Source organism: Petromyzon marinus, chromosome 40 (assembly GCF_048934315.1).
Source record: "Petromyzon marinus isolate PM22_M1 ecotype Great Lakes invasive population chromosome 40, UKy_Petmar_22M1.pri1.0, whole genome shotgun sequence".
Taxonomy (NCBI): Eukaryota; Metazoa; Chordata; class Hyperoartia; order Petromyzontiformes; family Petromyzontidae; genus Petromyzon; species Petromyzon marinus.
Window position 1 is genome coordinate 5,947,220 of NC_133706.1, and position 16,918 is coordinate 5,964,137.

The 16,918-nt window shown below is 51.3% G+C and overlaps 1 protein-coding gene across 2 annotated transcripts in view; it reads right to left on the reverse strand.

The window, feature by feature from the left end:
- The window catches only part of LOC116950614 (cartilage oligomeric matrix protein-like), a 40,584-nt gene that overhangs the window by 13,466 nt on the left and 10,200 nt on the right, over positions 1-16,918 (reverse strand). For both annotated transcript variants that reach the window (XM_076073057.1, XM_032968523.2), the window contains 13 exons: positions 16,220-16,322; positions 15,375-15,398; positions 14,618-14,700; positions 13,247-13,298; positions 12,400-12,563; positions 10,823-10,963; positions 9,932-10,009; positions 8,895-9,047; positions 7,855-7,959; positions 7,340-7,447; positions 6,592-6,751; positions 4,853-4,971; positions 4,133-4,185 (listed from right to left, as the gene is read on the reverse strand). In XM_076073057.1, the coding sequence (XP_075929172.1) occupies positions 4,133-4,185; positions 4,853-4,971; positions 6,592-6,751; positions 7,340-7,447; positions 7,855-7,959; positions 8,895-9,047; positions 9,932-10,009; positions 10,823-10,963; positions 12,400-12,563; positions 13,247-13,298; positions 14,618-14,700; positions 15,375-15,398; positions 16,220-16,322 (1,343 nt within the window). The remainder of the gene's footprint in view (positions 1-4,132; positions 4,186-4,852; positions 4,972-6,591; positions 6,752-7,339; positions 7,448-7,854; positions 7,960-8,894; positions 9,048-9,931; positions 10,010-10,822; positions 10,964-12,399; positions 12,564-13,246; positions 13,299-14,617; positions 14,701-15,374; positions 15,399-16,219; positions 16,323-16,918) is intronic.

Here is a 16,918-nt window from a genome sequence, read left to right on the forward strand (position 1 = left end):
GAACTTGTAACCTTCCCATTCGTGAGCCGCTCGCTGTCACTGAGCCACCTGGCCGCCTGTTCTCACGTGTGGTGGGTTGACGGTCTCAGCCTGGTCACCAGCATTTGGTTCTGCACCTAATTTGGCTAAATTCCAGCTCTTGAGAATTACAAAATGCGGTAAAGGTCGGTTCTGTTACGCAACAAACTCGCAGCGGAGAGAGCAACGTTGGAACGTGCGGCCCCTAGCGTGCGAACAACGACAACGCCACTTGAAAAAAAAAAATTGCAGGAGAAAGTGCCGCGACAAAGTCGTTCGTTCGGGCGCGCGGGGTTACGACCGCTCCGCGGGAATTTCCTCATGGATTATTGATCACGTGACGTGACGGCCAACGCACAATTTTAATGCAATGGATTGGGGGAACTAAAATTTTTCCTAAAAAAACAAAACTTTTACGAACCTCAACGATCATAAATGGGTACGCTCTCATCATGGCCTTGTGGCGTCTCTGTATGGCGCTAGACAGACGAGGTAGAACGTTAGTCCCGAGGGACGCTGCCGTCATTTAATGATCAAGGAGCAAAGTCGTCAAGGAGACTAAATCATCATCACGCGAACTCCGGCCATCCCCGCAGCAGCGGCTTTTGGCTCGCTGTCGAACGGAGACGGTCGCTGCATCGAATGGCGCTTTCAGATGTGCTGCGGCCATCTGGAACGCTCTTCCTGTGCACTTAAAAATTTAGATTGAAAACTCATTTCTTTAAATCTGCTTTACGTTTAGTTTGTTATCCTTCCCCTTTCCCCCCCTCCCCCCCCCCGACAACGCCAATTAGCACGGTTGGCTACGTACGGTGCGAAAGAAGTTCAACATGCAAACACGTTGGTCTTGCAAAGCTGGTTTTATCTTAGCTGCACGTCCGTGGAAACCATGGGGCAAGGTCCATAAAACCTCCCCGTCTCTGTCCACGCAGCGGTACAAGTGAGTGTAAGTGGGTACACCGCGGTTTGTCGATCGACAAGTCGCGTGGAGTGGGGCGAAGCTGTAGGTCCTCTCAAGACGTCTGAACCAGTGTGGAATATATATTTTTCAATTCTATAAAGGGATTGCAATTTTATCGATTAAATCTCATCAGATCTCCGGAAGCTAAGCAAAGTTAAGCCTGGATAGTGCTTGGATGGGTGACCAGCACGCACAGCAGGTGCGACGTGGTGGAAAGCGCGGAAAAAAATCAATTGCTGTGCTGTACTTTTACGCTCGCACGTCTTCACCAAACCAGCGTGGCGAAGTATGGTAAAAAAAAATACATGATCCGAACGGTACAGGAAGGCCCTCATCTAGCAGTGGTGTAGCAAGCAGAGGAAAGTGAAGAATTCCCCACACTTAAACACCGCGTTTGTAAACCGAAGCATTCCACAATCCCTGCCCACACTCGCATGCCCTGCAGCAATATACTATGACAGCGCGCGCATGTTAGTAATTAGGAATGGAATGTGCCACTTCTTCATGGGGGGTGATCGTGTTGTGAGTTTTGAAAACTCCTGGTCCTGGATTTCACCCCTCGGATGTGGCAAATGGTTCCCTCTCATTCATTGCCATTTTGTCAGGATGTAGCCAATTATTGTTTTAACCTCATTAACCTCGTGATGTTCTCCCCGCTGGTGTAAGAATAACAAATGTATGTTTTTTTTCTCCACTTGGCCCCCTGGGACACACATTGAAATGTTTCCAGCCCAAAACGGTATTGTGTAAAAGTCTCCCAGGCATTTTTACGAGCTTCGAGTTAGCCAAGAGTGCAAGTGAGTGTATGTGCGTGCATTTTAATGATATTTTTTTTATTGGCACCACCACATCGCCAGCGACAATCTATCCACTGCTGCACAAAGGCCTTCCTAAGTCGCCGCCATCTCTAAAAGCAATCCGCATGGCACCCGCAAACGACGAGTTGCTTTAATCGTTCCATCTCCCTGGTAGACGCGTTCTCTCAACTGCCTTCTATTCCTCAGCTGCCACTATTTGTAACCCCATCAGCCGTAACATCCCTTCTACTTTGATTTACAGATTGAGTTATGGCGTTTTAGGTTGCGTAGGCTATTGAAACCGCGTGCTCCTCTTTTCTGTCTCTCGATGCCATTCCGAGCTTCTCCACGATTCTTAGCACGCTTCACAGTTTTTTTTGTTACCTACGGATCACTTAGCCCCCGCGATCACCACAGTTTGAAATATCAGCACAGCTACCGCAACGTGATGCTGCCCGGCCTGGTGCAATGGGTCAGCACAATTAGCCTAAGGACGACCAATGCCGTTCAGTGTGCTGGAATAACGTTACGACACGTTGCCGCCACCAGAGTTCGGTACAAATCAATTCCTGCGCCCCCGAAGACAGACGTCAATTCCTGGGTTGTCCAGGCCAAACTCAGGAGAGGTGGCAACCCGGGCTTGAAGTGCATTTTATTGGTAAATATTGGCAGCTAATGTCACCTGCTGTGGTTGTCACACTTGATGATGATTGCTTGTGTTGCAGTCGAAACGTCGTGAGAATGTTATTGTTTTAGATTTTTGTTATTTTATTGTTTCCCTTCTACGTGACTTTACCGAAAGAACCAAGAATAATAATAATAAAAAAAACAATTTGACATCTGCACAGTTTCGAGATTTATAAATGAATGCGTTTGACAAAATAGGGGGTGTTGTCATGAAACACCTTGTTATTTTTTTACAAGAGTATCATTTATTTCTTATTAATCCATAAGCTTTGGTTGCGTTTAAGGGGCGGTAATAACTGATGGCAGTTACGACTGCGTAGGTTTTCGCGGTTGTGCCGCCGTGCGTGGCTCCCTGGTGTGATTTCTGGTAGCGCCGCTACGTGTCGGTTTGGCACGATGTCCGACGTTTCGCTCAGCGGGCTGGGAGCTTTGTGCAACAAAAAAAAATCCTGAAGAAGCTCCCAACAACGTGGAGCGAAACGTCAGACGTCATGCAAATAATTAGCTCTATGATGTATTTTTTTTTTCTCCCAGTTGTAGCGGTTCAACTGGATAACGCACGGGAGACCTAACTGATGTGATGATTAAATGTTGCTCTCACACCCCGTGCCAAGAGAAAGTCTTATCGAGACACCAGATTAAAACTTCAGCCAAATCGTCTCCCTGCTCAAATGCTCAGGGGGTAGCGGTCACCTCCACTGGCAGCCCTGAACCAAGGGGTGACCGTGCCCGACTTCTCACATTGTGGTATTGATTTTATCGACTCTGAATGAACGATGATGAGCTGGTTAGACAATCGACTGGGATTGTGAAATTACATCTTTCGTATTGTGAGTCGAGGACTCGAATCACCTCGTCGTCATTATCATCATCAGCAGCAGCATCAGCTATAATCATCAGCAGCCATGATCTTTCCACTGCTGGAATAAAGCCTTCCAAAACCCTCAACATGTTACCTTACAATCCCACATGGCACCTGCTGCACACGAGATGATTTCAACACAATTATTCCATCACTCCATCTAAGTGCCAGACAATCATAGTGAAAATAATTTAGATCTGTTGTCACTATTTTGTTTTAATTCTTTCAAACGGTTGAAGTGCATTCAGTTTTTTCTGTACCAGCTTGAATTGTATATCTTCACGCGAGATTAGAATGTTGTGGTTCTTCTGTGCACTTTTGTAGTTTAACTCGTTGTGGAGTGCTGGATTTTTTTGCATCCTGCCCTAGGTATCAATGACAAATCAAAGTCATTGTCTCCAGTGCCTCCTCTTTCCTCATCGGGGAAAAAAGGGATTTGACGGTAGAGTGGTTTGCTTAAAAATGTTAACCCCTTCCCGTTCCGATGACGTACGTGTACGTCGTAGAAATGGAACTGGAAGAAGAAATTAAATAACTGTATCGGTACCGAGGCTCCCACAAGGGCATACGGGTGGGCCCGTGGCACCGTTTTCCACCAGCTATTGTAGAGTGCGGTCGGTTCTCTACAATTATCTGCGACGACTGCAATGTCTTTAAAAACAATGGCGCTACACCTCTAAATAAAGTTAACGCTGAGCCGTTTGCGCATTCCCGGGGTTCACCGGTGAACGGGACGCTCACCCTGCAATTTGCAGACGTCTCGGAACGGGAGAGGGTTAATAATGAACAATTCAGACAAATCTTTACCTGTCCACGTTGGTGTCACATGTGTCACCGACCAGATCGTTGTCAATGTCAGACTGAAACAAAAAGAGTCAATACAACAATGTTAGACACACAACAACCAGACGCAGCATGATTGAGTAACGGTAATCATTTACCGCGCTTGCTAGGGGCCACTCTACGCGCTTTTCAGTCACTGTTGCTTGTTGGACTGTGCACAGTTTACCTGCAGTTAGTCCATCACCACTCAATCGCTCCCAAAGTGCGTCCACCTCCACCACACCACTCACTCGGGTAGTCCGTCTCGCACATATTCAGTCCAGCACTCATTTGCTCAGCTCACCATGACTCGTCCCAGAACATTGTTCACCGCCACACGTTCAGTTAGTCCGCTACTCACTCGCTCATTTAGTCCATCGCTCACTCCTCCCTGTAGTCCGTGTCAGCCCCGTAGTTTGTGTCTACTTTGTTGCCCTCCCCCCGCACCTCCCGTTAGCGCGCTTAGCTACGTACGGTGCGAAAGAAGTCCACACGTAGTTGGTCCACCACCGCTCACCGCTACAGTTAGGCCACCCGTCACTCGCTGCACAGACGTTAGAGCGATGCGCTCCGCTGCTCCCGACGCGGTTATCTGTGCTTGACCAACCTGGATGTGAAATTGTGGCCGTCGCTCTGCATCTGCTACACCCGCCACACGAGAGGAAGAAAGAAGACTCGCTCACTCGAGAATCCGGAGGCTCGCACCTGGGAGGGGTTGCTGATCTCGGGGCAGCTGTCGCACGCGTCGCCCACGCCGTCCGAGTCCCTGTCCGCCTGCCTCGGGTTCGGCACCCGCGGGCAGTTGTCGAGGATGTTGGCGATCCCTGCATGAGACGCCCATCGTCAAACGCCGCTCTTAGGGGGGCCAACGCTGACGCCGCTGGAGGAACAGCAGACTTCCTCTGGGGTGGCCGGGGGGGGGCGGCTTGGTCGCCCCCCCCCCACCCTCCAGCGACTCGATGGATTGCATGGCCACCGAAACTTTTTTTTGGATGCCTGGGCCAAAATAGCAGGTGAGGCCCCCTTTTGAGGCCCTCTCGGCCTTTTCTGAACCCCCCCCCCTCCGGATGTTAGGTCCACGGTAAATGTCCCCACTTGCCCCCACCACCCACCCACCCATCCGCCCGCTCCTCTCCTCTTGCAGCCGTAATTAATTGTCACAATTCTCTATTGCGACCGTTATGGTTTTTACCGATCTCTCATTTGTCGATTTCATTACTTTTGTGTGCAACACCCTTGTTTGCCAGGAGAGGGCGGTACGTAAATAATCTCCTTCCATAACAGAGGTTTTTTGGGTTAGATCGCGTAAATGTGCCGTTAAAACCCGTCACCACCCGACACAGCCAACTAGTAAGGGTTGTCACGTAAACAAAACGTGCCAATTCGTCACTAGTACAGCACCACCGGTGTGCTGGAGTAATCCCCCCTCCCACATTGTGCAAGAGTGCAGAATGGTGGTCACCACATCTACGCCTCTATATAAGGAACGAAACAGTAAGACTTCTCCACAAACCTGGCTGTCGCCTAATGAAGCTAGTTGTAATTACTGGCGTACTCAGATTGAAAATGTTGTGGCTTGGCTCTCGAACACACCGGTGTGCTGTACTAGTGACGAATTGGCCACGTTCTGCTCACGTGACAACCCTTACTAGTTGGCTGTGTCGGGTGGTGGCGGGTTTTAACGACACATTTATATATTTACGCGATCAAACCCAAAAAACCCTCTATTATGGATGATATTGGTCGCGAAAGCCTACGTGTTAAACTAATCTCCGTTACATCATTATGAGCTATGGTGTTGACAGAGCTACTCACAGATTACTCAATTGGGATTACACCCAGTAACGTCGCCCCCTTTGTGATGGTAGCCTTGCACTGTAAGGGTGGCACGACTACCAAATGTACAAAATGTACCTATATATGTTGAACATCTTTCGCAGCGTACGTAGCCAACTGTGCTAATCGGAGGTGCGGGCGAAGGACAACAAACTAAACTCAAAAAGCAGTTCTAAAAAATATATTTTCAATCTAGATTTAAAAGTGCATAGCTCCAGTGGCTTCCTAATATCGAAAGAGCGTTCCAGACGGCTGCAGAAGCGCATCTGAAAGCGCCACGTGATGATGCGGTGACCACCGTCTTTGCTCCATGGTAAGCCACAAGCCTCTGCTGCGAGGATGGCCGGAGTTTGCGTGATGGTGGTTTATGCTGCTTGACGAGATCGGCGAGGTATTGTGGGTCATTTGCGGCAAGCACTTTGTGTGTAATGAGTGCGACCTTATAACGTATTCGTTCGGCAACCGGAAGCCAATGGCAGCTCGGCGAGCACCGGACGGACACGGTGTCAGATCTTGCAGGATCGAATAATGGTTCGGCGAACGATGGGAGCCGGCGCTCCCTCCGAATGTTTGTACGAGCGCGGCGGCGCGTCAAGCGAGGCCATCACCGTCTCCGTCCATGTCGTTGTCGCAGAAGTCGCCCTCCCCGTCGCTGTCCGTGTCCCTCTGGTCGTTGTTGGCCAGCGTCATGCAGTTGTCGCAGGCGTCCCCGTACACGTCCTCGTCCGAGTTCTTCTGCTGCTTGTTCGGCACCAGCCGGCAGTTGTCCTAATTTTTTGCGCGCGCGCGGGCGGGACGGCAAGACAGGAGTCCCCGGCGACGAGGTGAGTCTCACGCCGCAAGTGGAGACTCTTCACGGTCGGTTTGGTTTTGGTTTTGCCCGTTGCGCTAGGTACTCCCTGCGTCGCCCCGAACTCTTAGGGGGCCCCATGCAGAGCAACGTACGGGACGCCCGTTAAGCCGACGCGTCGGCGATGTGATCGTGAGGTTATCGGTGACGTTGGTGACGGTAGGATGGTTGTGGTGACAGGCCGCGGTGTTGGAGAGGTGGTGTTGGAGAGGTGGTCTTGGTTGTGTTGGTGGTAGTGGCGTTGGTGATGGTGGTAATGATGGCGTGTTGGTAGTGTGATTGTGATGGTGGTAATGATGGTGTTGCCGGTGTGTGGAAATGTTAGAGGTGGTGGTTATTGGCCAACCTTAGTGGAACATCTTCTGCCACAGCAGACAAGAGCTCTGTGTATATTAGCTGAATTTTGTTTGTTGCAAACCGAGACCCCTGCGTCTCATTCACAACATTCTTGGCGACCTTCTCCGCCAAGCTCACGGCGATTTGTTACAAAGAGAAAGGACCCGAACCTCCAGGTTGAAAATGCCATCTCCATCGGCGTCTTCGTCGCACTGATCCCCAATCCCGTCGTTGTCCACATCCTCTTGCCCAGAGTTGGGAGTGAATTTGCAGTTGTCCTGCAAGAGCAGACGGGGAGAAGCTGCTACGTACAAACACAGCACAAAGACCCCCCCCCACCCATCCCTGTATAACCTGAACAGACCGTTGCTGTTAGCGAGTAGCGCCTATGAAAGCCTGCACAGCGCACGAGGGGGTGGGTGACCAACAACCACAGCGGCGATGTTTACACACCGCGCCAGGTACTCGTTCGAGGCCGAGTGGACAACACGCGCTGTGACATACAGGCCGGCACGTGGGCACCTCGTCCCGCACGGAGCGCTCGTGCCGCCAACAAAGTGCCGCCAGCCTCAGCGGAATGCTTGGGACTCGCCGTCGGCACGCGGAGACAGGGTGGTGAGAGGGGACGGTGAAGGAACAGGCAGGGCGCGGGGGTGAGAGGGGGGAGGGGTCGGCTGAACCTCACCTTCCTGCAGTTGGCGTCTCTGCACTGGAGTCTCTCGTCAGGAACTCCGTCGATGTCCGTGTCCGGGCCGCACATTAAGCCATCGCCAGCCCAGCCCACGTTGCACTGTGGGAGACGCGGGAGCGTTAAGCGAAACGCACGAGAGGTCATAGATGAGGGTGGCCGTAGCAGGGCCAGATGAAGGTTCTCGTAGGCCGCAGGCACTTGCGTTTTCGAGGCCTTCAGTGATAACTTCCCGCAGTTGGTACTGCTTCCCCATGTTACTACTCTCTATTGCGAATGAGGTTGTGCGAAAAAACACCATTTGAAGATGTTCTTGCTAATTTTGCAATGAAAAAAAATCTTGAAAAGTAAATTTTTCTCACATTATGAAAAAAACAACAACTGATTGTCATTGACATGACTGCCTCTTTGTATATACACTGTGCCTATCATTGCTATATATAAACTGTATGTTTATTCAAGATGACATCTTTCTTCCATTTCTAATCATGCAAACAAACAAAAAACATGGTGAAATGTTTGTTTTTTCCGTAGGCCTTTCAGTTTTCGCAAGCCCGAGGCACGGTTGCTCCTATGGCCTATTGGATACAACGGCTCAAGGATTCGTGGCGCTGCGGTGGACGCTTTGGGTCAGGCACAGTGCCGGATTATCCTCGTAGCAAAAGTAGCTACTACTACTACACATGTAGTAGTAGTAGCTACACATGTAGTAGTAGCTACGGGCCCCAGCACTTTCAAGGGCCCCGCGCTAAATGCTTTCAAGCTATCAATTCCGGTTCAGCGATTGTGCACTTGCTCTATTACCATAGTACTATACCGCCTTCAACTTTTATGAACGACTGGGTGTTTTAAGGTTCAGCGATTTGTCGTATTATCTGGCTTTGTAGCAAATGAAAAAAAGACACTAACATTTACTGTGCAAGTAAATTTTTTTTTTAAAATATGAACGTTTTTTTTAAATTAAGGTCCCTTTTATAACATATGCTACGGACCCCCGCACTAGCTTAATCCGGCACTGGTCGGGCAGCAGGTGGTACCACGCAGGTGATCTCCCCATCGCGCTCCACGATGCAGTGGGCGTTGACGTTGCAGGGGTTCTTGATGCCGTTGGGGCAGGCCCGCGTGGGCTTGCATCCCACCGTCTGGTTCCCCACGTAGCCGTCCTTGCACGGCCCGCACCGGAACGAGCCCTGGGCGGTGGAGGCGCGCAGATCGCCATCGAAAGCGTTCCACGGTCGCCCGACCGCGCGCGTAAAGCTATAAACTAAAACTACTCGACCGTTTTTTATTTTGTTTTACCACCACTGTCGTCAGCGTAGAGGGTATATTTTCCCTACTTCTTCCACAGTGGCCAGAAGTCTTAGAAGAGGTGGAAGCAACCACGCTTTACCCCACCTTACACGACCGTGCGATCTAACTAAACAAAATTTTAATTTTTTTTTTTACCAGGTAAGGCCCACTGAGCCACAGACGTGACCTGACCGCAAATGACAGCTCAACAGAGTGGCTTATCATGTGGAAACTTAAACACGCGATGTTGATTATAAACGTTGAGGGAAAAATCCGCCACGGGGAGAGAGAGAGAGACACCGCAAACTCCAAATATACAGCAGCAGCAGCAGGCGTCAGAGTCGTGATTGAACCCACGACCTCCTGCGTACCAGGCGAGGTAGTCAACATCTCATAGCCACCGTGATGATGATGAGAGACGCAGACTCCAAATCTACAGCAGCAGCAGCAGGCGTCAGGGTCGTGATTGGACCCACGACCTCCTGTGTACCAGGCGAGGTCGTTAACATCTCATAGCCACCGTGATGATGATGAGAGACGCAGACTCCAATTCTACAGCAGCAGCAGCAGGCGTCAGGGTCGTGATTGGACCCACGACCTCCTGCGTACCAGGCGAGGTCGTTAACATCTAGCCACCGTGATGATGATGAGAGACGCAGACTCCAAATCTACAGCAGCAGCAGGCGTCAGGGTCGTGATTGAACCCACGACCTCCTGTGTACCAAGCGATGTCGTTAACATCTCCTAGCCACCGCGGCGCTGAAGAGGGCGGCGGCTACCTTACCACGGAGTTGATGCAGACGGAGTGAGCCGTGCAGCCGCCGTTCTTCCCGTCTTCACACTCGTTAATGTCGCTGCACACCTGCAGCAGCGGGTAACAAAGCATTGCCCATCATTGGGACCTCGGAAAAATTGGGCGCCGTTTGCATCTGGAAGCACGTTTCTCAAGCTGCCCTATTACGTCCACAGATATAAGGTCAAAAGGCGCAGCCCGTAAAGGCCTCCACAAAGGGAGGGGGGGTAACTCTTGAGGGCCCAACTAGAGGGTACATTGGCCTACTCTTCCACGCTAGCCAGACGTCTCTATGTATGTCTGTCTGTGTGTTGAACTTCTTTCGCACAGTGCGAAGCCAACCGTCGGAGGTGCGGGGGCAGGACGATAAACTAAACACGCGAAACGAAAAGAGGTGGGAATATCCACACTTAACCCCACCACACGTGACCTTCTGGTTGTTGACTGCTGTACATGTTTATGTTGCTGGGTGGGCAACGGTGGGATTGGGGGGATTTGGGAAACCTGCTCTTCCATTGTTTCATCTGCCAAGCCGGGAGATCAGACTGGCGACTTCTGCATTGCAAGTCCGGTGTGCTTAACCATTACGCCTCACCAACAGGTGTACATGTGGCTTTGCGCGTATATATAATGAAATTAAAAGCTCATTAAAGGCATTCGTTTCATGTTGTGTACCGGCGTGTTTTGTGTTCGCAAGGCACGTGTTTCACGTTGCGCATGAGAGTGTTTCCTCGCCGTGACGTGGCGCTGACGTTTCCCGCTCGCATTCAACGTTTCTCCTGCACGGTGTCTACGCCGCAGCCTGCCCACCGGGGACCCCGAAGAGCTCGCAGGCCCCACCCCGGCCTGGGTCGTGAACCGCGGTGGTGCCGCCCCGCTCACCTGCTTCCTGGCGGTGGCCTGCTGCAGGCCGATGCCCTGCACGAGTTCGCCCGTGAAGCCGGGCGGACACGGCTCGCACATGAAGCCGGGCGCCGAGTTGAGGCACCGGGAGCCTCGGAAGCACGGGTTCGACACCTTGCACTGGTCATCGCACACAGCGGGTCGACACGGACGACGGATGTCATCGCTCAGTACACACAAAGTGCTCGCCACAAACGAACCGCAATACCTTTCTGATCTCGGCAAGGATCACAAACCATCATCGCACGAACTCTGGTCATCCTCGCAGCAGCGGATGTTGGCTGGCCATCGAACAAAGGTGGTCACCGCATTGCACGCTTTCAGATGCGCTTCTGCGGCCGTCTGGAATGCTCTTCCTTCCGATATTAGGAAGCCACTGGAGCTATGCCACTTTTAAATTATCTAGATGAAAAACTAATTTCATTAGAACTGATTTTTTTCTGTTTACGTTGTTGTCCTTCATCCGCACATCCGAATAGCACAGTTGACTACGTACAGTGCGAAATAAGTTCAACATACATACATACATGGATCATTATCAGCCACGGTCAATAAACCTCTGGATCATGCGCCTCCCCCCAAGCCACCATCACCTCTCACGATAAAAATAAATGACACGGTACATTTCGTATTCGCGCCATTCTTGAAGCGCAATTCTATCACGGAGGAAGGCCCTACGTTGCACACCATCTGCAGTAGTTTCGCTGTCGGGGGCAATGTTGCTATGTGCAATCCCAAAGGCCTCACATTATCTTACATTTTTTCCATTCCACAGTTGCTCGTGTCCAAGTAGCGGCCTCCGAACTCTGTTATCTCATCCCGCTGCTGCCATCGTTCGGAAGACGCGGGATGTCGTGTCACGCAATTTTCGTGCGTGACAAATCCTCCCGTTTTGCGTGAGGTCACGGGACCGACGCTCTTAACCCGTGGGTCTCCAAGGCATCCAACGCTTACCCCAATGACCTTTTAGCGACCGTGGAGAAGACCATCGCCTGTGGTCCCTAAAAGGTGGAGCCTCTGCAGCGTACAGGGTCACTGCGACGCAAGTGAATAAGGACTGCGGACACGCGATGTTATTCCATGCATTTTTGTTGCGATTTGCTCACGTTTCCTACACTGTGCATTGCTTGTAACTTTCTGACGTGCGCTTACTGAAACAGAGCTTCGTAGCTCATCGAATTCCTCCAGTGCGAATAAAAGATTCTGATTCTGGTCTGTTGCAACGCTTCTCTTTCCCTTCTCTTGGTCTCCACCCCATCGCCGAGGTCGTCTCCCTCCTCTCGCCCATCGTCTGCGGCCGCCCTCTCAGCGCGAGTGCCTCCCGTTGCACTTCCTCGTTCCTCTATTCCTCTTCTCGCGCCGCGCATGGCCGGCCGTGCCGTGCGCGGCGCGAACACTCCCCGGCGGCGGTGTGCGCGTAATTGCGGCCCGGAACCCAGGCTCGATGCGACGACCTCCGAGCGAGGTCCGCTTCATCCGGGCGTGTGCCGACCCCGCCGGGCCCTCCTCCGACCGCTCCTCCTGCGGTGGGCCCCCAGGCGCGAGCGCCGCCTCACCTCGTCGATGTCGTCGCAGTGCGTCCCGTTGCCGATGAAGCCGTCGGGGCACTGGCCGCACTCGAACCCCTCGGCCGTCTCCTTGCACTCGACGCCCACGGAGCACGGGTTGGGGTCGCAGCCCGGCTTCTTGGGGGGCGGCACGCGGGGGCCGTCGTCAAAGCCTGGGGGGGTGGGGGATGGGGGGGGGGGGGTCGCCCGGAGCGGTGTGACGCCACGCGGCCCAAACGCAGGCCGCCCTTTTAACGCTTTCCAAGAGAGGGGCTACAATGCAACGTGAGCTGTTGTGTTACAGGGCTATTGTGCGATAGCCCTATCTGCCCTGTCTGTCTGAGTTGCGTCCCTTTTCAAATGCAATGTGCATGGAACGCCTGCCATGCTTGTGAGCACATCTGGTTTTAAAGTGCACGTTTTTCTTAGCCGATCGAGGAAGAAATACTTCGCAATGTATTTTTCCCAAATGTTATCGCAATCGTACTTGTTAGTATCGTATTACGAGACGTAGTATCCATTCCGATCTCCCGATTGTGGCACGACAACTCTCGATGAAGACGATGCAGCAACGGCAGTGATGCCACGCGTGCCCCAAGTTTCGTTCACCTCTTTTCGTCTGTGTTTTGTTATTAACGCTCTCCAATTGGGGGCTGAACACACTGACGCATCGGCTCTGTCTGGCTGGCGCCTGCCCTAGTGCCGTGGAAATTCCCACCGCTGGCTCAAAGGGCCACCAACGGCGATGGAGCTCGGTTGTGCGGGGGGGGGGGGGGGGGGGGGGAGTCTCTGTGGCTTTGTCTTTAGCTAATCTCGCCACGTTACAAGGGGGATGTTTATATAGACACGCTCGTACCACAGGCCTGGCACTCCAGAACCGCGTTTCGGAGCATCGATGTTTCTTTCACCTGAAAAAGAGAGCGTGCAAAATCACGAATATAAAATTATACGCCTGGGTCAACATCATAATCATCATCGTCAGCCATTATCATTCCAAGCTGTCATCATCGCTCCCAGTTCTATAACACAAAAGTTCATAGTGCACTGGGCTAACCGCTGCGCCATTATTCCAGAAACAAACACAAAGATCCCTCGGACAGCCTTTAACAGATTGTTGTTAGCGAACACCTAAAAAGGCAGGCACAGCACACGAGCGGGTAAGTGGCCAACGCCATGCCCAGCAGCTTTTGTCTCCCCAATGCTGATGTTTGCAAACCGCACCAGCGTCTCATTTGAGGATGAGTCGACACTGGGGGAGGTTTAGAATCGGTTCGAACATTAACCCTTGTTATTGGTCGTGAGCGGGAATCGAACCCGGGTCGCCGGGTTCGTTGCGCGGCGCACTAACTATATTGCCGCCCCCCATAACTGCTGTCCATACACACACACATACAATACCGACACGTGTGTGTGTATGGAAAGTACTCGAGTTTCTCTAGTACTGATGTTTGTCACGTGACAGTAATAGGTAAAATAACACGTAAAAGATAATTTGCATGCAAGAAACGAACAGCTCAAATCGTGTGGCTATGTAACCCAGGCTGTGTGACTGGGACAGAATATTGAAGTGTGAATGGGCATCGTGCGAGCATTCAGCAGTGGCTTTATAACCCCCAGTGTTAGAAAAGGACACGGATAGAATATTGTGTCTGACCAATAATGGCCTACGGTGCCATACAACCTGGCCCCTCAATAAAGAAGTAATAAAGTCAGAAGTTCATCGAAGAGCATTAGAAAGGAAGATTTTTTACATATGAGCAGGGGCACCGTTACAAAGTAATACTTTTAAAATGAAAGCCAGGGACAACAGATGCGATTTCACAAAGTGTAACAAGAATGCTTAACGGAGCTGGGCAGGGCATCTCGCTCGAACGTCAAATGACAGTCGGGGGAGATTAACAAGCAGAATGGATGTCGATGGAGGGAACGAGAATGAGAAGAAGACAATGAGACGGCGAGACGAGGTTGTTTGGTGTTGGCGTCCTTCCCCGCACCTCCGAAGAGCACGGTCGGCTACGTGCTGTGCGAAAGAAATTCAACAGACGCGCGTACATGCGGTACACGATTTCGGAGGAGCGCATTGGATGGAGGTGGCAAGGGACTGTGAAGAGTGGAAGAGATAGGGGGAGGGGAGGGGATAAGGCCTTTCCTCGGCGGTGGTGTGTTCACAGCTAAATAGAGACTATGGATAAACAGGTGGATAATGACGCGCGCGCGTGGTGCTTACCTGCTGCCGGATGTCATCTCTGAGCTCTCTCAAGACCTCGGTGAAGAGCGTCATCTGCTGCACCATCAGCCGGGACACGTCTCCTGCAAGGGCGGAGGGGGCAGGATGGCGTCAAGTCATCTGGCTGGCACTCGACCCTGCCCACATTTGTTCACAGGGCCGTCTTCTCCAATAGACACATGGACTAGGCACGTGTGCCCAGGGCCTTACGAAAACTTAAAGGGCCTACGTAAAAAAACTAAAAACCACCGTATTTTTTTGTTGTTTGTACGTATGATAAACAAATTTTAACCAAGATATCTTCTTGAATAAATCTATTTATATAGCAACGATAGGCTCAGTGTTGAACATTAAATCTGCGGCACAGGGCACGCTCCCATCGAATGAGGTCAGAGACTAAATAATGAACGTATCAGTAAGGTCATCTGTCCAGCGGCTGGACAAAGTGCCGCGTGAAACAAGCGGAATGACCGCTGCGGTGCTAACGTGGGGCAGCAGCAACTGTAGAAAGTTACCGTTGAAGGCCTACGAAACAGAAGTGGCCTACAAGAACCGTAAATCCGGCCCTGCTTGTTCACCTCCAGCTTTCATCAGTGTTGTGTTTGGCTGCCTTGTGACGGACGGCACTACCACGAGCACTCAAGAGAGATGATCGACCAAGGGAGTGCCCTGAAGCCAGATCGTGGTGGTTGGTGATGATGAGGCTGTAGTAAATAAAGAACGATGATAGCACGTTACAAAAAAAAGTACCCCTTACCCATAGCTCCAGTGTCTCCATTCACTGTAAAAGATACAACAGAAAAGGGTTAACTCAGGCCCTGTCATTTCACAGCACGTGCTCGATTGTTAGTGCTTTTCACCTGGTTGCGAACAGTGTATTTTATTATCACTAGGTGTGTGTCCATGTAGTCCTAGCCACCACGTCGTGTGCCGTGCCAGCCTTCATAGGGTGCCCTTTAACAGCACTTTCCTCCAAAAGTCTGTTAAGGTTATACGGGGGATCTTTGTCTTTGCGCGTGCATGTATGACCAGATGTGTGCGTCTTACTTTAAGGAGCGTCTCTTAGTTTTACACGTGGTACACCTGAGCGTGTGTGCTTCATGCGTGCATAGCCTGGTCTGTATATGCGGTGGCGTAGCATGGTTTGGTATGGGCCCTGGTGCAAGGAACGAAATTAGGGCCCCCTATCAAATGTTCCCCCTCTCATCATCGCCCCGTGCCTGGGGTCCCCTCTGGCCGCTGCAGCCCTGGTGAAATTGCCACAACCCTGGACACCCGATAGCTATGCCATTGATAATCAGCAAGAGTATTGGATGTGAAATCGTTCACTGCGTAGGCTTTCGCCGTTTCGCCCTCGTTGCTCCGATGTGCATTCAGTCGGTACCGCGTGTTGTGTGGCACGTTCCTGAACGTTTGGTTTCTTTAAGAAGCTCGCAGAAGGTTGGAGCAAAAATGTCGGACATCATGCCGGAACAGCACGCGGTGCAACCCGGCAACACATTGGCGTGATCGTTCGTTTGAGACGGCATCATCATCGTCGTCGTCATACGCCCGTGCACACGCGTGCCACCGCAACGTGTGGGGTCATCGAGGGCTCCTTACCGATGTTGCGTGCCGAGTCATCGTCCTGGAACTCGCACTCCTGCATGAGCCCCACTTTGGCGAGGGATCCTCCCATAATCCAGCGCAGGTCGTTCAGCGAGCCCTGCCAATAGATGAGCAGCCACAGCCTTGAGACGCAGAGAGGCGCCAACGGATCGCCCCACAAGAGACAGCAAACTTTTGCGCGGACGGCCTTGCTCAAATTTAACGACTGTACGGAGATTTCACTTTTTTTTTAATCCGGTGGCCAAGTTGTCTCGGGCATCACATCCTCGCAGCTGGCAATTTGACCATGATGCAACGACCATTGCTGTGCACTGTAGGGTTGGTGGAAGAGTGCCAGGGCCCTGCTGTGGTTACTCGAAGCGATCTCAGTGGTAGCTCTGTGGTACCCGCTTCCGTGGGCCATTCTCTAAAACGAAGGGTGGCGCTGCTCTTTGCAGACTGCGTCTCGTGATATTATATGAGCGTTACTATTGTGATAAAAATTTGGGGAAAATACATTGACAAATGTTTCCCTTCATTGGCTAAGAAAAACGTAAATATTTTTGAGAAACCAAACATGCTCACAAACACAACAGATGCTCAATACACATTGCATTTTTAAAAGGTACGCAACTTAATACCAAGTTATTATTGAGATATATGTTCAAAATACAAAGCTCATATACATGTGAGCGAAATTATGTTACGAATATT